The sequence below is a fragment of the Trematomus bernacchii genome, unplaced genomic scaffold (assembly GCF_902827165.1).
Source record: "Trematomus bernacchii unplaced genomic scaffold, fTreBer1.1, whole genome shotgun sequence".
Taxonomy (NCBI): Eukaryota; Metazoa; Chordata; class Actinopteri; order Perciformes; family Nototheniidae; genus Trematomus; species Trematomus bernacchii.
This window is the reverse complement of record NW_022987673.1, coordinates 426048-449187: the sequence shown is the minus strand read 5'-3', so window position 1 is coordinate 449187 and position 23140 is coordinate 426048. Positions and strand designations below refer to the sequence as shown.

At 41.1% G+C, this 23140-nt stretch overlaps 1 protein-coding gene across 2 annotated transcripts in view; it reads left to right on the top strand.

Moving 5' to 3' along the window:
* ankrd52a (ankyrin repeat domain 52a) overlaps positions 1 to 21826 on the top strand; it is a 44428-nt gene extending 22602 nt beyond the window's left edge. For both annotated transcript variants that reach the window (XM_034136130.1, XM_034136129.1), the window contains exons 17-30: positions 1681 to 1792; positions 1900 to 1971; positions 3215 to 3416; positions 4536 to 4623; positions 4732 to 4849; positions 5978 to 6197; positions 7253 to 7340; positions 9077 to 9160; positions 9600 to 9745; positions 10261 to 10343; positions 10515 to 10597; positions 10793 to 10884; positions 12011 to 12267; positions 14557 to 21826. In XM_034136130.1, the coding sequence (XP_033992021.1) occupies positions 1681 to 1792; positions 1900 to 1971; positions 3215 to 3416; positions 4536 to 4623; positions 4732 to 4849; positions 5978 to 6197; positions 7253 to 7340; positions 9077 to 9160; positions 9600 to 9745; positions 10261 to 10343; positions 10515 to 10597; positions 10793 to 10884; positions 12011 to 12264 (1642 nt within the window). In that variant the 3' untranslated portion in view covers positions 12265 to 12267; positions 14557 to 21826. The remainder of the gene's footprint in view (positions 1 to 1680; positions 1793 to 1899; positions 1972 to 3214; positions 3417 to 4535; positions 4624 to 4731; positions 4850 to 5977; positions 6198 to 7252; positions 7341 to 9076; positions 9161 to 9599; positions 9746 to 10260; positions 10344 to 10514; positions 10598 to 10792; positions 10885 to 12010; positions 12268 to 14556) is intronic.
* Positions 21827 to 23140: the final 1314 nt, after the last annotated feature.

Below are 23140 nucleotides of genomic sequence, written 5' to 3'. Positions count from 1 at the left end.
AATTATTTAAATTAAAGTATTTAGCAGCGGTTCCCAACCTTTTCCAACTCAGGGCCCGCTTAAGAATCAAAACATTTTTCGCGGCCCACATTCAACCATAAACAATATGGAGGCTAAATAAAGTTCTGATTGGTCAATTCAGAACATGTGACACGTTGTTAATCCAGTAGAACAGACCGCTGTCAAGGACTGTAACAGGGTGTCCGCGGGGTCTTAAAAAGTATTAAAAGTTGATAAATCAATTTAGCGAAAATGAAGGCTATTAAAAAGTATTAAACAGCATTTTCCAAAGTATTACGTATATAAATTGGTCCAAATGGTTGGAAGATAAGGAGGTAGGACAATCAATACTGTGTATATAGTCAATGTGAGGTAAAGTGTGTCGCCAATGTAATCGGTTAAAACTCAAAATGGCGATGAGGTCTTAAAATGTATGGAAAGGGTCTTAAAAAAGGTCTTAAAAGGTGTTACATTTGACTTCAGGATTCCTGCATAGACCCTGTGGAATGACCGTTGCTAAGGACTGTAATGACCGTTTCTAAGGACTGTAATGACCGTTGCTAAGGACTGTAATGACCGTTGCTAAGGACTGTAATGACCGTTGCTAAGGACTGTAATGACCGTTGCTAAGGACTGTAATGACCGTTGCTAAGGACTGTAATGACCGCTGTCAAGGACTGTAATGACCGTTGCTAAGGACTGTAAGGACCGTTGCTAAGGACTGTAATGACCGTTTCTAAGGACTGTAATGACCGTTGCTAAGGACTGTAATGACCGTTGCTAAGGACTGTAATGACCGTTGCTAAGGACTGTAAGGACCGTTGCTAAGGAGGATCGAGAAAGGAAAAGAGGTTAAAATAAAAAAGTCTTAATAATGAAAATGTTTCCACACAAATCATAATGTTTTGCAAATTATTTGGCGGCAAATATTGAATTTACATTTACACCCTTTAATATGTTATTTGGGCTTTTAGATGAAGACCGCACACAGTTAATAAATACAACTATTCTTCTGGATAAAATATATATTTCTAAAAGTCAATCAAGTAGTAATCTTAATTTAAGGTGTTTGAAGAGTAGATTACAAATACAATTTCTTAAGGAAAAAAGTATTGCCACAAAAATCAAGGGGTGCCTTTTAAAAAGAATTATTTGGCGGCCCACTTGCAATGCCTTCGCGGACCACTAGAGGGCCGCGACCCACAGGTTGGGAACCGCTGACTTATAACAATTACTTATTTAATCATTTATTGGGAAAACTGTTAACATAAAACCAGAGAGAGCCACTAGAGGGCAGGAGGGATTTTATAACGGCAGCTTGAGAGTCCTGCGAAAAAGTACTGGGTCTAAATTAGAAGTTAAAATCCACTTCCTTTCTATTTCACCCCCTAACGACTAACGATCCAAGGTTAAAGCTGTGCCCGAAGACCCCCTGCTGTGAAAGCTTCCAGTCTTAATCAATAGTGTTTTATTGTCAGAGTTTATAGATTATTTATCTTCACGGCCTACTGTATATTTTCTACTTTTTAATACTGATTTAATTCTATTTTGAGATGTTTAAACTCGAGTATTGTTTATTTCTACACTCTTTAATTTCTACTCATGTGCAATGCCTTGTTTAGTTGAGTTGTTTACCTCCTATCTCATCTTAATCCTCGCTCTTTCTTTCGTCTTCATCAGCTGCTTGGAGCACCTCCTGGATAACGGAGCGGATCCGTCCATGGTGAACTCTAAGGGTTACAGCGCCGTTCACTACGCAGCGTATCACGGGAACAAGCAGAACCTGGAGCTGGTGGGTTTTAATGTCATGATATAAACACTAACTCACACACACCATGGCTACTGCTATCGGTAAACATGGGGTAAGTTATGATGACTGATGATGGTATTGTGTTTCAGCTCCTGGAGATGTCCTTCAACGCACTCGGAGACATAGAGAGCAGTATTCCAGTCAGTCCTCTGCACCTCGCTGTAAGTCTTTCTCACTTGAGTCAGATGCTGCCTTCAGGGTCCAACACAGAAATACTATCTCCGGTATAATTATTTGTTCACAACACTTTGCTGCTGCTGGTGTTTTTATTTTCTATAAAATGTCTTGTCTGTGTTGAACAAGAAAACTAATACAAATATTTTGAAAAGAGAATACCTTTATTACAGCACAGTGTGCGAAAAAGCACACGTCCGATCGATCGGAGCATCCCTAATATCTGAGACCTCAAGTGTGCGAAAAAGCAAACGAGCCATTTTTTTTTGTGTCAAGTAATACAAGACAGAATGATATGATGATCTCCGCGCTACGGGTGCTCCGTGCATGATGCATGCAGTGACATGTAATATCCAAGGATTAGAGACGGTTGGGTGCTGCTGTTTTGAGCATTGTTATTTATTTATGATTACCTTTAGGCTCAGCAAAGATTTGATGTCAGCTGCTGCTGTCTTTAGTTAACACTGAAATAGAGCCCTGCTGTTTTGTTCGGGCTTTTTCTTTAAATACAATTTTCAAATGCTGATGGTGAAATGGTGTGTTCAGGTAACAAGGAAAAACATTGAAATCAATTCTGTCAGAAAACAGTGGATTAAGGGCTTGAAAGGGGACCCTACCATTTATGTACTGATGGGCCTGAAAAGGGGTCAAATCATTTTAGAAAAGAAAAAACAGGCATGTCCAGATCGGACAAGTGAAAAATGTATTCGGACAAGTAAATTGCCAAACTCACTTGTCCATGGACAAGTACTCTCTAAAATATTGTTCTTACACTGCAGCGGAAAAGATCCAAAGCCAGCTTAATGCTAACTAAGAAGCATGCATGAAAACATATGAAAGATAACAACAATTTACAAGAATTACACAATTGACAAAATACACATCCTGTAACAGTTCTGAAGATGTAGCAGCCAGCTATATATTTTGACCACTTTATGATGTCACCTTATCACCTGAATCTCCTCCTAGAGCACCATTGAGTTCTTTGTAACCAAATCTCTCTCAGAGGGGCGTGGGGAGGGGCTCCTTATTTTCATCTAAAGTAACAGACAGAGAATCAGCACTTTGGAAACAGGGCTGAAACAGAGGGGATTATGGGTAATGCTGCAATGATCTGTTTGGTGTTTCAGCCAATCAGAGACAGGCTCTGTATATATCTGGACCTGTGATATACTGATGAAGAAGAGGATACTAGAGGACCTTTAACAACCTTCTCCCCTCCCCCCTCAGGCTGATAAGGGTCACTGGCAGGCGCTGCGTGTCCTCACGGAGACGGCAGCGTACGTGGACATGCAGGACGCCGCCGGGCGCTCTGTCCTCTACCTGGCGGCGCAGAAAGGGTTCCCGCGCTGCGTGGAAGTGCTGCTGGCTCAGGGAGCGTCCTGTCTGCTCAACGACACACAGCTCATGTGGACGCCCATCCACGTCGCAGGTATCCCCCGAGAGATTCAGATACATTTGATGTTTATAGTGCTCCAAGACGCTTATATAGCACTTTTCATACAGCACTTACAGCTCAACGTGCTTTACAACATGACACATAAGTAAAAAATAAACAAGAAATTCCCCTCAGATTATTTGTTAAGAACTTTAAAAGGTACATGCAGCAAAATATAACATGTTATCAGGTTAATAGACACAAGGAGGTCAACTGTATGATAATAATTGTGTTATCATACATTTGTGTTGCGGATTGTAGAAATTCTGCTCTCAACTGTTCTCTGTTTTTATTTCAACTTAGGAAAATATCTTTGTGTTTGAACCGAGAAAAGACATTTAAAGAACAGAGATGGACATTTGCTCAATTCTCAGGCATTTTTCATGCAGTCTCTAGTAGGGCTGCACGATATTGGAAAAAACTGACATTGCGATATTTTCTCCCTGCGATATGAAGAAATACAGGAATTGAAGAAAAGACAGTTTTTTTGTCCCAAACCGTCCTCTCTTGAACTTTAATGCTATATAATTGTTGTTGTTTTTTTAACGATATTTAACCGGATGAAGGATTTTAGTCACAGACTTCTGGATCTTAAGTCATCAGAGCAACAAGCTGGGCTAGCTCGGTTATCCTGCTGTGATCTGCAGGGCTCTTACGGTCATTAAAAACCTGGAAAAGTCATGGAAATTCAAAATGCAAATTCCAGGCCCTGGAAAAGTTATGGAAAAAAATATTTTTCCCAAAGTTTTGGAAAACTCATGGAAATGTAACTAAAGTTGCATCAAATATAATTTATATTTTATCTAATCGCCGAAATAGTAATACTATAATGATAATAAATACTGTATCGTATAGTAACGTGAAATGGCATTTAACTGACGAGGTGTTTTGCTGGTGAGAGATTTTAGTTGCTTTAGCGTGTTGAAGCTAGTTAGCCTATTGGATTTGTTTCAGATAGGCACGACATGTTTCATGCTATTTGTGATGCTATTTTCTGACCTTTTAAACACCGGCAGCGGAGACAGTAATGAAAGTAATTGTTAGTTTTCCCTCTAATTTACTGTAAAAGTAGATTTATACATTATTAATCCTCATTGCTTTGTCCCACACCAGCTTCTAACGGTCACTCAGACTGCCTGCGGATGATGATCGATTACGGGGAGGAGGGGGACCTCACCAACGTGGCGGACAAATTTGGCCAGTGAGTAATTTCTTTTTGAAAAGCATGACTTCATTGAGCCGAAAGCTGATTTTACCAATGTCCTACACACCTAAAACCCCGTCCTAATGGTCTCTTCTGTCCCTTCAGGACCCCTCTGATGCTCGCCGTCCTGGGGGGTCACACTGACTGCGTCCACTTCCTGTTGGAGAAAGGAGCTCTGCCCGACGCCAAGGACAAGAGAGGCAGCACGGCCCTGCACAGAGGGGTGGGTACATACGTCTGAAATGCTCCTTGCATCACAGCAGCTCCATGTGTAACATCAACAGACAAATACATGAACAACAAACATGGAACATAACAGCAGGATCAGTGAGAGATGCTCAGAGCCTTCAGCGTGCATCTGATCGACTGGAGCACAAAGGATGCTTCAGGCTGACCTTAGTGTATCTCCATCAGATGGTAGCGGTCCATATTCTCTGTCAGAGCATGCTGTGGGTCCCTGGTGATGGCTGTCGAGGTAGCATCGATGTGTTTCACACTCATTCTCTCTACTAAACAAAGTAGTGTAGATAAGCTCGGTCATTAAAGGTAGAGTAGGTACGTTTGAGAAACCGGCTCGAGATCGCTAGAATTTGAAAATACACAACCGGAGAAAATCTGCCACTTCCTCACAGAGCCCCTCCTCCAACACACACGAACGCGCACATGACCAATGAGGGCACGAGATAAGTTTGTGCACAGATGGAAGGCTGACAGGCAGGTAGGCCATCCAGTTATTTTAGCCGGGCCGGCTCAAATGATTGGTCGTGCTTTTTACAGTATTACGGCTTCCACAGATGATATTTATTAATGGATTTATTGTCAAAGCACTTCAGATATTCATTGCTATCAGGATGTTAAGAGCATTCCATGGAATATAACAAAAAGTGTATCTCGAGCCGGTTTCTCAAACTTACCTACCCCACCTTTAAGCCCCTGCCTGGTGATTAAAGAGTGTTCATTAGGTTTCTGTGCATGTTATCGTAAGCATCTGGACTCGTAAGCAAATGTATGACTTCACTGAGAATATGGGATTTAGATTTTTTTCTCACCACTTTGTTCTCAGAGAGAATCCCCAAAATCTTGTTTCTTGGACAGTTAGAACGTCAAGTCCTGATATTTAAAAATGGATAATTGAAATATAATATAATTCTTAATCTAAGAATACGAAATCCCTTTTATAGAAAGCAGCCTGGAACTTATTAAAGCTGCCGTTAACTTATCTCCATAAAGTAAATCAGAATCAGGTTTATCACCAGGTAGGTTGGCACGTCCGAGGAATTTGACACAAAAATAATCAAATCAGAGGTTATAATCGTGCGTGTGTGTGTGTGTGTGTGTGTGTGTGTGTTAGGCGGTGTTGGGGCACGATGACTGTGTGTGTGCGCTGCTGCAGCACAAAGCGTCCTCAGTGTGTCGGGACGTGCAGGGCCGCACGCCGCTGCATTACGCCTCCTCACGAGGACACACGGAGATCCTGGCTGCGCTGGTGCAGGCCGCCATGACCACCGGCACTCAGAACAACCTGCTGGACGACAAGCAGTACACCCCCCTCCACTGGGCCGCGTACAAAGGTGAGGCTGAAACTCATCCATTTGGATTTACTGGCACTATTTTTATTTTGTATATATTTTATTGAACATTAAAAATACAAAATATACAATTACAGAATAAGAAAGGTACAGAAACATACTATTTATTTATATTTATTAGAGACAGACACACACACTCTCAGACAGGTGTGTATTACCTTGCACTATCTGACAGGTGTGTATTACCTTACACTCTCAGACAGGTGTGTATTACCTTGCACTCTCAGACAGGTGTGTATTACCTTACACTATCTGACAGGTGTGTATTACCTTACACTATCTGACAGGTGTGTATTACCTTGCACTCTCAGACAGGTGTGTATTACCTTGCACTCTCAGACGGGTGTGTATTACCTTGCACTATCAGACAGGTGTGTATTACCTTGCACTCTCAGACGGGTGTGTATTACCTTGCACTCTCAGACGGGTGTGTATTACCTTACACTATCAGACAGGTGTGTATTACCTTGCACTCTCAGACAGGTGTGTATTACCTTGCACTATCAGACAGGTGTGTATTACCTTGCACTATCAGACAGGTGTGTATTACCTTGCACTATCAGACAGGTGTGTATTACCTTGCACTATCAGACAGGTGTGTATTACCTTACACTATCAGACGGGTGTGTGTTACCTTGCACTATCAGACAGGTGTGTATTACCTTGCACTATCAGACAGGTGTGTATTACCTTACACTATCAGACGGGTGTGTATTACCTTGCACTATCAGACAGGTGTGTATTACCTTGCACTATCAGACAGGTGTGTATTACCTTGCACTATCAGACAGGTGTGTATTACCTTACACTATCAGACAGGTGTGTATTACCTTGCACTATCAGACAGGTGTGTATTACCTTACACTATCAGACAGGTGTGTATTACCTTGCACTATCAGACAGGTGTGTATTACCTTGCACTATCAGACAGGTGTGTATTACCTTGCACTATCAGACAGGTGTGTATTACCTTGCACTCTCAGACAGGTGTGTATTATATGAAGATGTCTGCTGACGCTGTGTGTTTTTATTCTCAGGGCATGAAGACTGTTTGGAGGTTTTACTTGAATTTAAAACATTAATCCATGAAGAGGGAAACTCGTTCACCCCCCTGCACTGTGCTCTGTGAGTATGCATCCATTACTCTCTCAAAATATATGACGTAGACATTGCACCCGCTGCCTGTCTTATTTTAGCACCAAGAGAAGATGGAAGTTATTTGATAATCAATGTTTTGTAATGAACACGCGTCAAAAAGAGTTTAGTCTGTGTACGCTGTTAATTACAGTTCTCAGGCAAGTTTATTTGTACAGCACAATTCAACACGAGGTTCAAAGGTGCTTCACAACGACATGAAAAAACATGAGAGACTTTAACCTGTTACGCACGGCCCCCCCGGTACCGGGCGGATAAACGCGTCATTTGCAGGAAACAACGTCTAAGGAATCTTAATATTTAATAAACTATGAATGTTTTATATCCATGTAACGGGAAGAAACTCAGCTTACTGATCTTTTTAATTTAAATTCTCCAAAAAAAACCCACAATGCTAACACTCAGCCTCTGAATTAGCCACGAGCGAAAAAATGTAACCTAACTCTGCACCTAAACTCACTCTAACTCCCTTATTACTTATCCTAGATGCACAGCCAACCACTCGTTTTGCATCAGCTGGAGACACTGAATCTAGTGGTGCCCACTTCAACACTCAGTGATAAACATTTGCGACGCTATAAAGGAAAGCGTACATCATAACATGTGGAGCTAGGTAGCTAGAAACGCTAACATGGCTTACCTTGGTCAAAACTGGTCTTCAATGGCATTAAAACGATAAAAAAACGATGCTGCAGTTAATCCATAGGTTAATCCAATGTGTCTGTGTCCTCTTTGAAATGATTTCTGATAATCCATAAGCAATAAAACTGCTTTTTAGTTTCCAGATGCCAGAGCTGGAGATCGGTCCACTCTGATACAAATGTACATGCGCGCAGCCCCCACCTTTTCTCTTCACAACGTGTGTGTGTGGGAGCCTCCCCCTTCGATTGTATTGGCTCTAACGGTCAGAAAGAGGTGTCAACCATCAAAATCGACCAAGGGGGGCCAGAGATATGGAGAAAAAAACATTTTCACCCAAATCACCTCAGAGGTGGTTTTAGCTAAACCTCTCTAAAAAGGTCAAATGTCACTTGTTTTGCATCAATCTTGATACAGGGTACTTATTATATGTTGTACTTTGGATTCCTAAAGCTTTTAGTCTACTAACCCATCATCCAAGGGTAGTTTTCACTATCTGTAAAAAAGAATTTTTGGACGGACACTATAATTTACAGTTTTTTACTATGTAAAATCTGAATTTTCTTTAAAATAAAAAACATCTATATTGATTCTGACACTTCTACATCCAACTCACAGATGTAACCTTCCTTTGATAAAATAAATTATTCATATAACCCTTTTAGAAGTTAAGTTGTGATTTGTTTTGGGCATGTCATTTTCGAGCCTGAAACATGAAAAACAGGCTTGGTGCTTAACAGGTTAACAGATAATGCAAGAGCAACATATAAAAATACATTCAAACATAGAAGTAAAAACTGTCTTTAGAAAGGAACTAAAATAACTTCTATAGAATATTACAGGTATAAAGAACAAGAATAGAAGTCACAGTGCCGTGTGAGATATGAACAGATGTTTGATAAAAGTCTTCAGGCTGGATTTGAAAGAAGAGAGAATGACATATGGAGTACACAAAGAGAGAAAGACAATCTGAAGGTCGCACCTAGTAAATATGAACATGTGGCCTCTCTACAGTTTGTATGTTCAGATTAAATCATCACGTTATAACCCCGGTGTGTTTCCTTCAGGATGAACGGACACAGCGGCGCTGCAGAGCGGCTGCTGGAGACAGCGGGGGTTCACATGATTAACACCAGAGATGCCAAAGGAAGGTGAGGCACGTTCACTCTGGGGTTCAGAGAGTCCTGATAACTGGACTCCATACGTCCAGCATGTAACCCCTCACACACATTCACTCTGGGGTTCAGAAAGTCCTGATAACTGGACTCCATACGTCCAGCGTGTAACCCCTCAAACACATTCACTCAGGGGTTCAGAAAGTCCTGATAACTGGACTCCATACGTCCAGCGTGTAACCCCTCAAACACATTCACTCTGGGGTTCAGAAAGTCCTGATAACTGGACTCCATACGTCCAGCATGTAACCCCTCACACACATTCATTAAGAGGCAGAGGCTGCTACACAAGGTGCCTCACATTCACACACTGTTGGGGTTCAGTGTCTTGCCCCAGGATACATCCTCCACAGTGCTGTGTGCCTTCAGCTGTGTTTCTGAGCACCCTCTCTCTTCCCCCCCCCCCCCCCTCCAGGACCCCCCTGCATGCGGCTGCGTTTGCTGAGGACGTGGCAGGCCTCCAGCTGGTGCTCCGTCACGGCTCAGAGATCAACGCTGTGGACGCCAGCGGCTGCTCCGCCCTGATGGTGGCGGCCGACAAGGGGCACAGCGGCACCGTGGGTGAGTCTCTGAAAGGCTGGATGGGTCCCCTCTTCTTCATGTCTCTTCTTCATCAACATGTGTCCCCTCTTCTTCATGTCTCTTCTACATCAACATGTGTCCCCTCTTCTTCATGTCTCTTCTACATCAACATGTGTCCCCTCTTCTTCATGTCTCTTCTTCATCAACATGTGTCCCCTCTTCTTCATGTCTCTTCTACATCAACATGTGTCCCCTCTTCTTCATGTCTCTTCTACATCAACATGTGTCCCCTCTTCTTCATGTTTCTTCTTCATCAACATGTGTCCCCTCTTCTTCATGTCTCTTCTACATCAGCATGTGTCCCCTCTTCTTCATGTCTCTTCTACATCAACATGTGTCCCCTCTTCTTCATGTCTCTTCTACATCAACATGTGTCCCCTCTTCTTCATGTCTCTTCTACATCAACATGTGTCCCCTCTTCTTCATGTCTCTTCTACATCAACATTTCACGCGCATGCTCCACGAGCACCCGCTAAATGTCTTTGTGTCCTCAGCGACCCTCCTCCATCGGGCCAAGGCTGACCTGACGCTGCTAGACGAGAACAAGAACACTGCCCTGCACCTGGCCTGCAGCAAGGTACACTCACACTCTCACACACACACACACACACACACACACACTCACACTCACACTCACACACACACACTCACACTCACACTCACACACTCACACACACTAACTACACATCATAATCCTCCCTGATAGACAGCAGCTCATGCCTCTCTCTCTCCCTGTGCTCCTCCTCAGGCTCATGAGATGTGCGCCCTGCTGATCCTCGGGGAGATCCACAGCCCGACGCTCATCAACGCCACCAACAGCACTCTGCAGATGTGAGGGCGCTTTTAAGATATCAATAAACAAATGGACGTTTTGGGGGATTGTCTATAAAGGCATCTTCAGGCGTTTAAAGCTCTGCAGGCCACGGCTTCATGTTTAAGTTATCTATAGGATTCATATGTTGCATATTTCCAGTTGAAGGTATTCTTCACATGTTGTTAATGTGTATTTCTCTCTCTCTCTCTCAGGCCTCTGCACCTGGCAGCTCGTAACGGTTTGGCCACGGTGGTGCAGGCGCTGCTGAGCAGAGGAGCCACGGTGCTCGCTGTGGATGAAGAAGGTGAGGACTCTTCATCCTGTATTTCAACTCGGACAAAAAACGTGGCACATTTGTGTTTTTGTATCTGTTTCTGAAGCTGCAGCGTGTTTCTCTTAGTGTTTTGGGCTGTAGTAACGTGTTAGCACCTGTCGGCAGAGATGGCAAAAGTACACACATCCTTTACTCAAGTAGAAGTACACACATCCTTTACTCAAGTAGAAGTACAGATACTTGTGTTTAAAAACACTCTTGTAAAAGTAGAAGTACTGACTAAACTTCTTTACTCAAGTCAAAGTAAAGAGGCTTTGAAATGTACTTCAGTAAAAAGTACCCATAACTAGCAGCTGTTTTAAAGAGTACCTGACCTCCCTTTATATTAATAGAACAATAATGTCATTGTTAGCTAATGAATGTTTCCATGCTGAACAACGGCAACATGACAACGTTTCCATTGGTCCCTCTTCTTTAGAGAAGACCAGGAAATGATGGATACACGGATCGTGTTCAAATCAATAGGCACGCAATGACTCTAAATAATAATGATCACGCCACCAAACACACATTCAAACTAAAGGAACCAGCCTGTTTGGAAAATGAGAGAAGTAGAAAGTACAGGTATTTGGGTTCAACATGTAAGAAGTAGAAAGTACAGGTATTTGGGTTCAACATGTAAGAAGTAGAAAGTACAGGTATTTGTGTTCAACATGTAAGAAGTAGAAAGTACAGGTATTTGTGTTCAACATGTAAGAAGTAGAAAGTACAGGTATTTGGGTTCAACATGTAAGAAGTAGAAAGTACAGGTATTTGTGTTCAACATGTAAGAAGTAGAAAGTACAGGTATTTGTGTTCAACATGTAAGAAGTAGAAAGTACAGGTATTTGTGTTCAACATGTAAGAAGTAGAAAGTACAGGTATTTGGGTTCAACATGTAAGAAGTAGAAAGTACAGGTATTTGAGTTCAAAATGTAAGAAGTCAAAGTAAAAAGTGGTCAGAAAAATAAGTATTGGAGTAAAGTACTGATACCAGAAACATGTACTTAAGTACAGTAAGGAAGTATTTGTACTCCACTCCTCGGACACCATAGAGTCTCTTCAGATGAAGTGAAAGCTGGATGTCATGTGACCTCTGCTGTGTTCCCCCCCTCAGGCCACACCCCCGCTCTGGCCTGCGCTCCCAACAAGGACGTGGCGGACTGCCTGGCTCTGATCCTCTCCACCATGAAGCCTTTCCCCCCGCGGGACCCCTCCTCCTCCTGCTCCTGCGGCCCCCCCAGCGTGACCCCCTCCCCGGGGCTGAACCTGCTGAAGCACTGCGGCATCACGGCCTCCTGCGCCCCGCTGCCCTCCAACGGCCTCCACAACGGCTTCGTGAAGGAGCTGGACGGCTGCCTGTCTGAGTGAGAGACCCCCCCCCCCCCCCCCCAAACACCCCTCAGCCAGCTGCTAACACCACCACCACCACCACCACCCTTTAACCCAGAGGACCAGGAACCACACGTCTGTTCTGTGTGTGTGTGTGTGTGTGTGTGTGTGTGTGTGTGTGTGTGGTCTTCTCTTGAGGTGCAGTCAAACCTAATATGCAATTGGATCCATTCCTCCATCCTGTCGTGTAAAGCGCTCTACAAGGTCACGCAGATCCAAATCAAACACACAATCTGGCCGTTTAAAGAATAATTTAACCCTTTAAAAACCATAATAATTATATAATCTTAAAGCATGGGATACACATCGCAGTATCAAACACCATATCATGTACCGCTGTGACCTTGTAGAGGAACCTTCCCTAAAGAATGATCACAGACTTCCTGTTTGATTATTTCTCCTTTTCCTCGATTTTTCTTTTTTTAAATATCCGTTAGATTTTTATGAAGGAAACACACAAGGGAAAAAAAAAAATCTAAATTCTCAAAGAGTGCTTGTGTACTACAGTACAAACCGGAACGTTCTGGAAAAAGGGTCACGATTTAATTCCATAGTGTACTTTAAAAAAACTAAAAACGGCATTTTAGGACAATTTGGTGAACGCTGCTGAATCCACACATGCCGACTTCCTGTTTTAAAGATGCTACGTGTTTGTTAAAGCTAAGTTTCTAAGCGTATAACTTATGACCAAAGTTGATCAACACTATTATGGCTATAAATTATTTATTTGAGATAAAGTGTACTGTACAGAGAAAGACAATAGATCTCGATATACCTCGTCAATCGTTTTAGCAGCTGCTCGTTCACCAGGGTCGAGGAGAAGCCGTAGGATAGAGACCGAGGCCTTTGACTTTAGAGGAAGGCTTTATAGTGATATCTGCCAACAACACCTCATCAAACATCGTTTAGCACAGAACGTGAACAAGCCATTTCAAGTTATTTCCCATCTCGTTTCAACAGTGTTTCAGAGGCGGCCTAAAAGAGGCGTCAGATTTCTGCGTGGAGCTTTGAAAACGAGTCTTAACCATGTCTTCGTGGTCAATTCAAAACAGATAGAGAGTAATGTCTGCTACGTTTTTATTGGGCAGTTTTCAAGCAATATTTTATTTCTTTTGGCCGTTTTCTTTTTGTTATGAATAGACAATCACTGTCACAAAGGGCTTTTTGTTTCCCTGGAATGTGTTTTTCTTTTTCTTATCTCATGAAATAATTAACCTAAAGACAGACCGAATGGCTCGGTGTGTGTGCCGGGCATTTTACTGTCGGTGTCAACGCGAAATGCACTGGATGGCCTTTTTCCGGCGTCTCATGAAATGCCTTTTTGACCCATGCCTTCCTAACACATCGTTTCAGTTGGAGCCCTGAGGATCTCACACACACACACACACACACACACACACCTTTTTACAGCGTTGTTGCACCCGTAGACAAAACTCAAAAAGCCGGCGTATTAATTGAATATGTCCGTGACAGGGAGCTGCGTTCCCTCCCAGAGGCGAGACAGGGCTGAACGGATGGGATCTTCGCTGAGGCCAAAGCCTGTTTTTAGATTTCAGGAATAGCAGAAATCCAAATATGTGCTTTTTTTCTCTTTTTTTTTCCCGTCGTCTCCTCATCCCATTTTCTTCTGGTACTAAAGATGATTGTATCGGACCACTAGAGCTGTCAGTTTGTGACTTTATATATATGCTATTTGTTTGTTTGAACCATGTGCTGGTGGTTAGATGACACTGATTCAGATCCGCCGGTAATGAAGAGGCACAATCTGCAAACATGAGGCGACTGGATGAGAGACGAGGACCTAGGGGACGAGGACCTAGGGGACGAGGACCTAGGGGAAGACCCCGCCATTTATTCAAAACTGAAGTCCATTTTTAGAGCAGAAACCGGCTTCGTTTACATGCACAAAATGATCTGTTTCATGCACTCATTACAGGACAAGACGATGGAGGAAGCTACGTTTGAATTATTATTATGAAAAGAACATGTTTAAAAAATGAAGAAAATAGTTGCTATGAATATAAATATACAAAAAACCAGTAAAAATGACTTTATTCTCAAAAAGCTAAATAAGTCTTTCCTCTCTTCTTCAAGCCCCGCCCTATGGACATACCAACCACCTTGTTAAAAAGGCTGCTGCTAATCTCCACGTGTGTTTCTCCTTCAGACCCAGACATTTCTCTTGGGCTTGCATTTCACAATTAAACCGGCACAAGAAGCGTCTAAACGTGTCCCCTAAACGCCCCTAAAAGCTGAGTGATATCCGCATCTCATTGGAAGATGCACCAAGGCTTGATTTTTTTAATATCCTAACATAATATATGCTCGATGTAATCCTCATCCGTGTGATATTTGTGTGCATGTAAACGCAGTCAGTGTCGTGGATTTGCTGCTGAAATGAAATGAAATGATCCCGAGCCTTTTTGGGGTCTCTTGAACAAAAATTAAAATTCAGTTATATTATTATAGTTATTATTATTAACGTTAGAGATAGAGTACATGTGTTTTTGTTTTGTAATCTCAGGATCTGTGCTGAAGCAGCAAGGCAGAATTTATTAACCAATCAGATCGCAGCATTTTTGTGATGGGATGTTCCATAATTTAATTTGTTTGTTTTTTGAAACCCAAATCCCACAGCACTTAATGATTAGATAGTGAAGCACGCACTTTAGTACATTCAGGTTCTAAGTGTGCAACATGGAGCATATGTCAGTGTGTACTTGTGTTTACATGCGTGTGTGTGTTGCTGCTGAATACAGGAAGGAAGGGTCGAGCGTTGAAATCGTACTCAAACGATGCATTATTTAAAAAACGATAGACAAAAAAAAACCACTGCCCTCTTTTCTTTTCTCTGAGTTATATTTCAGGGCCCAAAGTGACACGGTGACGTTACCCAGCCTACTGGTTCTAACAAGTCACTCAAACAAATCTCTCTGCAGCTACACACCCTTTGGTTGGTCCACAGTATTCTTAGACATGCTTTTTTTATTTGTGTGAGTGATTGTGCATGGAGCTAGATCATGGTTTTGTAAAGATTAGGGTTTTTAAAATGTCAGAACATACGAAGTTGTCAGATCAAGTATGACATGCTTCTTGAAGCAGACTTTGAACATACGGACGGGAAACATGCTCATGACCCTCTCTCTCAAAGCAGAGCATGTAACCGAAGCTGAAATCTGCATTTTTCTGATATTGTCCTGTATGCAAATTCACGATGAATCATATTTGATAATGTTCTGGTTGTTGCAGCTCTGGTAACGGATAAGCTAAACGGAGCATCTACCTGGTGAAGCAATGACAGGTCCAACTGTAGCAATAGAGAGAGTGTGTGTTACCGTGTGCAGCACAAACCTTGCACTGCCAGCCGTTCAGGCCACTTCAGAAGATCAGAGCATACATGCCAATGGAAGATTTCTAACAACGCTAAGATGTTCTGATAATAATAATAATGATGTTTGGTCACAAGTGAAGGCCTGTTTGCCAAAATGCATGGAGAGGTGGACGAGCGGAGAGCCTCTCTTTATTAAAGCAGCAAAGGGTTTATGCATTAGCCGTTTACAGTCCAATCTGAGCCATGTGACTGACGTGAATGTAGGGTCCGTTCAGTTGTCGCTCTCCATTTGTACGCGTAGATATGACGCAGGTAGCAACAAACTCTCTACATATGTATACGTAGTAGTCTTCCTGCATTGATATCCTTGTTTTGTGTTGGAGAATCGGCCTGCCGGTGTGTAATATTCGATATATTGTGTAGCGTACAAGGTGAACAAGTTAATATTCATCCATTCCATTGAGATTGCCTTACAGTAAAGAGGGACACACAGTAGATCACACACTCGTCGTTTTAATAGCCTATATTTGACAAAAATGCACCTAAGCTACACCCATTTAGTGCCATAGAAACCTTTATTTGCCTTTAGACATAAATCATACTCACATGGTCAGTAAATATTCAGAAGTAGGCAGGATTATCTGTGTTTGGAGCCGCATGTTTTTCCACCAGTTATTATTATTATATTAGTCAAAACTATATCAATATTTGCATGGGATATTAAAATGCAAGTGTTCTGTTGAAAATGGTAGAAGTCAGTTGTATAATTTGACTTTTTGTAATCCCTTTTGGTATTGGCAAAGCAATCCCTTGGTTGCGTGTGTGTGTGTGTGTGTGTGTGTGTGTGTGTAATGAGATATTGTGTGAGAAAAAAATAGTTGATGTCCAAAAAAAGCATGGTATAGAATTGATTTGCCTCAAACGGATGTCTCCGCACTGTGTGAGAGGGTTAGGGCCACATGAGAGAAACATTTTGAGATGTAAAAAAAAATTGAGTTCTGAAATTAAAGTCAAAATTCTGAATAAAGTTGAAATTCTGGAAAAGTCACATTTTTGAAAAAGTCACATTTTCGATGAAAAAATCCTGAAAAGTCAAATTTCTGAAAAAAAAAATTCTGGGAGAAGTTGAAATTCTGTGAAAAGAGTAAAAATAGAAATAGATGTTTTTAAAATTATGAAAAAAGTCAAGATTCTGAAAAAAACATGGAAAAGTCAAAAATCTCACGAAAGTCAAAAATTGTGGGAAAAGTGGAAATTCAGTGAAAAAGTTAAAATTCTAAAATAATGTTAAAGTTATGCGAAGTAAACATTCTGATGAGAGAGAGAAAAAAAAAATCTTAAAAGTCAAATTTCTGAGAAAATTCCCAATTCTGGGAAAACAGTAAAAATTCTGAAAAACTGTGAAAAGTAACATTTCTGGGAAAAAAGTTAAAAATTCACTTTTGCTCGCATGTCAACCATTTTCCTCATGTGTCCAAAACCCTCTTCCTTACGGTTCTTACTTGAAGTAAAACGGCAAATTTCAATTCAACTCTCTGATCCACTGTTGAGCCTTTTGCCTTAAAAAGCTGAAAAATAAAATGACCTGGCAGTAAGCGTGCGTCACCTGTGGAGCTCTGCTACTCGTTGGATTGTTAAATAATACAAATTAATGTTTGGGTGTGAGGAGGGTTCGACGGTTGCCGGTGGTGCAGAGATTGTTAAGGATTTCGCCATATTTGCCACTGAATGAATGCATTTCACTCGTTAAACAATCAAAGTGGGCTCCTCCGTCATCCGGGGCCTCGGGGGTTAAAGTGGTGTACCTCAAACACAGAAAAAATAGAGAAATAGTCTGGAATTGTTGCTTATTGTACAGCTATGCTAACAAAGAGTTATCTCTCGTGGTCCAGTGTGTAAACCCTGCGTAACCCAGCCGACATCAGAGAGCTGTTAGATTAGTTTCGTGGGGGCGTCGCGCCTCTTCTTATCGGACCTGCAGTTTTTTTTACCTCATCGGTGATGTTGCTGATTTCTCTCGTGACTTTTCAATATATGCATGTCGGAAATGTAAAAACAACGAACCCTTTTTTTCCCTTTTGTAGACCGTGTTTCTCTTCATTGCAGCCCACAGAGGTCACACAGGGTGAAGGTAGCTATAAAACTTTACCTCTGGAAGTCAGAAAGACACTGAATTCGACTGTATGGCTAACGCTAGTTCGACCGCCTTCCCTTCCCGTTCATCCCCCACCAGGAGTGTGACACACGGAGCACAGCGGTTGGCATGGTGCCTTTTTATTCGTTACTACCGAAAGGTACGGTCTTCCATTCGTATTTCCCAGAAGCCTTATAATGGGAACAGGAAATGACACTGACTACAGGCTCCCCCCCCTCTCTCTGATCTGAACTCGCGCATAGCTGATGCGACTTCTATGTTTTTGGTCACGTTATATAGGGCACATCTACACATTTGAATGGATGGGGGGGGTATAATACAAAAAGCACAAATCCAAAGAAGGCACCAAATTTAGGGTTTGATTGTCATAAAAAAACACACTAACTGTAGAGCGACCGGCGTCAGAGCTCCTTCTGATTGTTCCTCTTCACCCCAGATCAAAGTGTAGGCAGAGTGTGTGTCGTGACTGCAGAATGTACACTCCACGTGTTCCCTGTTGTTAGACTGACGGTAGTAGCGGTGTTGCTAACGGTGTGATCATACTAATAACACAAGTGACGTAACCTTCGTTGTCATTTTAAAGGCATGGATCTCTCTCTCAAGCTGACCTCGTTTTTGTTTTGTGGAAAAATAGACAAAAGATCAAAAAGTGCAATAACCTTTTGTTTATCGTTGCTTCCTTTGAGAAATATTTAATATTCTGTTTAACACCAAAAGTCCCTGTCTGTAGCACATGAAGGATCTGGTGTGTGTGTGTGTGTGTGTGTGTGTGTGTGTAGAGGCGGCGTTTGATCGTGTGTGTGTGTTTGCTATTTCATCTGAAAACTGTGATTATAATATCGGACTTTTAAGAAGCTGCCTGCTCAGAGGAAGGACTGTGCACAAGTTGACTGATAGATTTGAGTAGGTGCGTTTGTTTTTGGACGTTGATGGTATTGTAGTTCTGCTTATAGCCGGTTCATTTGCATGTGTAGACGTGAATATGCATCCTCCTCCTCCTCCTCCTTGAATGAAAAATATTTAGACCTGCTGTCAGTGACGTGTGCGGATACAAGGAAATATGAAATGCCTTATATTTGTTTTCAGTGTCGAGCATTAAGGGTTCTTACCGTGTCCCTCCCTTCTCAGCGTGTAGCCTAAAGCGTGTACAGATAAGACGCTCTGGATATTTCTATCTACTGTATAGCCTGTGTGTGTGTTTTCTGATGTGTTTCCTGGAGGTCCTGTGATTGTGGTTTTAGAGAAAAAAACATTCCCCTTTTTGAAAGTGCCGTTTGTTTTTCACCAGCAGAGGAGGGGAACATGTAAAACAAACACTTTCCGGTGTGTTACTGTCGCGCTGAATGACACGAGGGATTTGTGCAGGTGAAATAATAATAATAAGGCAGCAATCTTCTGACGCAGCACCTTACAGACTTCTTCTTGTTCTTCTGGGGAAATAGTCCCACGTTACTCTAACGCAGAGCCATATCAGACCATTTGTCCCTTAGGAGCCCCCTTTTGAATGTGCTATTAGGAATAGCCTACTGTAGGAAAGGATTCTGCATGTTCTGTGACTTGTGTTAGTAGCCGGGTCGTCCCTTTTCATGTGTTTTTATGTTTAGTCCGCTTCACTGTAGACGGTGCCACCTCATTGCAACTCACAAGCTATTAAACAATCCTCACAACTGGACTGAGAGCAGCCTTAAATCATCATCAAGATAATAAAGGGTTGCCTGTTTTTACTTTGAGTGGGGGGGTTTAAAAAAAAGGGGGGAGGGGCTGAATCGGGGCACGTGATGAGTTACAATCAGTTTCACAGTGCACCTTCACTGAAGAGAAAACATTTCAAATTGAGACTTGGCTCGTCCGACCTACATTCCAAAGTTTTAATTTCTCCGCCGATCAAGGATTCTTTTTTTGTGTTTTGTGAATGAAGTGCGACGTCGATGACAGGGTTCCCTACTTTTTAACGCTGATTACCTCATTTACAAATCTGCAAATATCCTGTGTGTAATAATGGAGTCGATGCCATCACCAGCACCTGTGATGACGACAGGACCAACGGAGTTAGGAACAACAGCGTAGAGTCGGCCAGGCGGGAGACTTCGGGTTCAGACGACAGTTATACAATTATTTTGTGAGGCCGCTAAGATGACTTCAATATCCACCGCTGCTGCACCAGTCTGCACCCAGAGGCGTAGAGAGGGGGGGGGGGTGCTTATTTGAGATTTTGTGGTCAAATATATGGCGGCGTATTAGGGTCTTTGGAGGTGAGATCATAATTATAGATTGGGGTGATATTAGAAATAAGCTCGGGTTAGAATTATGTACAATTTTGAAGATAACATTTGTCAAATACACGACAAAAAAAACGGATAAATTACTATTAAAAGGCAGACTCAGATTAAAGTTATTGTCACGAAAGATTTCTGTGATTAATATCGTATATGCACAATAAGATTTACGATAATCTCTGAGAATAATATCTACTTTTTACGATAAAAGTCTTAACTTTAAGATAAAAGTAGTAAAAATGTACGATAAAAAACGAATAAATTACTATTAAAAAAGGCAGATATTTTCTGACTCAGATTAAAGTTATTTTGGCACGAAAAACATCTGTGATTAATATCGTTAATGCACAACAAAATGTACGATAATCTCTGAGATTAAAATCTACTTTTTTAGATAAAAGTCTTACATTTTAAAAGAAAAAATTCGTTTTTCTGTTGGAAAAAACATGGATATTTTCTGATAGTCATAATATTTAGAGAAACAAAAACTCACAAATCTATGAGAAGAATATTAAATATACCCTTAGATAATAGTCATAAATACAAACTCATGAAAGTCTGAAAAATATTTTTAAAAGGTGTTTTTCTCGTAAATCTGTGAGTTTTATTTTGATGTTTTTATGACTTCAATCTCATCACCACCCGTCTCCCCTCTCTCCCTAATTTCAAGTATTATCATTCTTACCTCTAAAGCCACTAATACGCCATCGTACAGATCGATATCCCGCGTTATTGAACTAAAGGAAATCTCCTAACGGCAGACTGGACGGCGGCCGCTGGCGTTTCTCCACGTTAGCATCACTTGCTGTTTTTCAGTAGCATTTCTCCTACCTCCATGTTTTTTGAGTATCGTTTGTCTCTCCACCTAATAATACAAAAATATTCACAGTACGGGATAACAGATTTATCATAAGCAATGGTAGTTAAAAACATAAAGTGTGCTTGGTTGTGCTGTATGTGTATATGTCTTATTTGACGTTGATTCAAAAAAAAAATATTTATGAGAAGCATTTATACGACAAAATACCACTGGAATGTGAAGCCAGACAATGTTATGATGCAGATTATGATGATAGTCTATCCCCTTTAACATTCAGAGGAGTTTTATTTCACCATGCATTGGCTTTTATTTGTATTTCTTTGCTTTCCTCTTACTGCCCTGTGTAGTTTGCATTACTCCGACGTTTACAGCTTCACCGTCGCTCCCTCGCAGCTGTAAAAGAAACGAATAACTAAACTGGTGGATTTGTATTTCTGTACGATGCCTTTCAACACATCTGTCCACTCAAAACCAAATTTTACAGGCGTCCGTCTCACTGCCCCCTTCAGTGTAACAGTGAGGGGTGGGGGGAGGGGGGGGCAGGAGGTGAAAGGTTTGAGGTTTACGACCCCCCCCCCCCCCCCCCATTTAACCCCTTAATCCAGAACAACCCCCACCCTCTTCCTGAAACCTCAAGCCGTTCATGATTTTTATTTAATTTTCATTTCTTTCTTCTCGACAATGCAATCCTGAAAGCACTTTGCCTTGTTATTCCTTTGTGTGAACATGTGAATGATGATTTGTTACAACAATGTTAAATATGTAAAAGATCATTCACTGTTTTGGAAAAACCTGCATCTGTCTTTCTGACGTTAAAAGAAAAGGAAAAAAAAACAATTTAGTGACATTAAAAACCTGAATCTATTTTATAAAATGTTTGCTGCAGCCAATTGGTCTCGTCATTCAGTATTGTGGCTTAGGGTTGTTTGTGTTCAATAAAGTGCTATTGCTAAATATTCTGTCTGCTGTCTCTCTCCGTTATTCATACATACACTGATTCTGTTGATCATTACAGACGCCCTGTTCTTCTTTGGGGGTTCTCTCTGTCCGGTGCACGTGTCCCAACAGTCAATTCAATACGTAGATATTTAATAACGTTGATTTCCAAAACAACCAAAACCTTTCGTCTCCAAGGTTCCTTTTAAACATTTCTCTAACAGTGCATGACATTAGTAGTGTAATACTGAACGCTGTGTATTTTACTGCACTGTACATGAAGAAGCTCAACTAAGAAAATCTGAAAAACACTCAAATTTGAGTAAAAGTCAAAATTCTGAGAACATTTTTAATTCTGAAGTCAATTTCTGAAAAAAATCAAAACTTCTGAGAAAATTATCTGAAAAAAGTCAAAAATCTGGAAGAAATTCAAAAAACTGATTCTGTTGATCATTACAGACGCCCTGTTCTTCTTTTGGGGGTTCTCCCTGTCCGGTACATGTGTCCCAACAGTCAATTCAATACGTAGATATTTAATAACGTTGATTTCCAAAACAACCAAAACCTTTCGTCTCCAAGGTTCCTTTTAAACATTTCTCTAACAGTGCATGACATCAGTAGTGTAATACTGAACGCTGTGTATTTTACTGCACTGTACATGAAGAAGCTCAACTAGGGACAAAGATCAAAATAACATAAATACAATAGTCAAAATTCAGAAAAAGTCGAAAATATACAAAAACCTAAAAAAAAACACTCAAAATTACGAAAAAGTCAACATTCTGAGAAAAATGTTTTGATAAAAGTCTAAATTCTTAGAAAAAATTCTGAGATTTTTTTTTAATTCTGAAGTCAATTTCTGAAAAAAATCTAAATTCTTTAAAAATCGAAATTCTGAGAAAATAATCTGAAAAGATCTGAAGAAAGTCAAAAATCTGATTCTGTTGATCATTACAGACGCCCTGTTCTTTGGGGGTTCTCCCTGTCCGGTGCACGTGTCCCAACAGTCAATTCAATACGTAGATATTTAATAACGTTGATTTCCAAAACAACCAAAACCTTTCGTCTCCAAGGTTCCTTTTAAACATTTCTCTAACAGTGCATTATATAAGTCGTGTTTTTTTAGACTTCATCATTATTCATAGTCTACTAGAGCTGAAAGTTGAAAGCTGAGACCTAGACAAATAAAAGACAGCAATCTGAGAAAAAAAGTCAAACATCCGAAACGAAATTTGAAAGTCAAAATCTGAAAAAAGTCAAATTCTGAGAAAAAGGAAAAAGTCTGAGAAAAAAAAATATATTCTGAAAGACGGTACATTTTTTCCCAACAGTCAAAT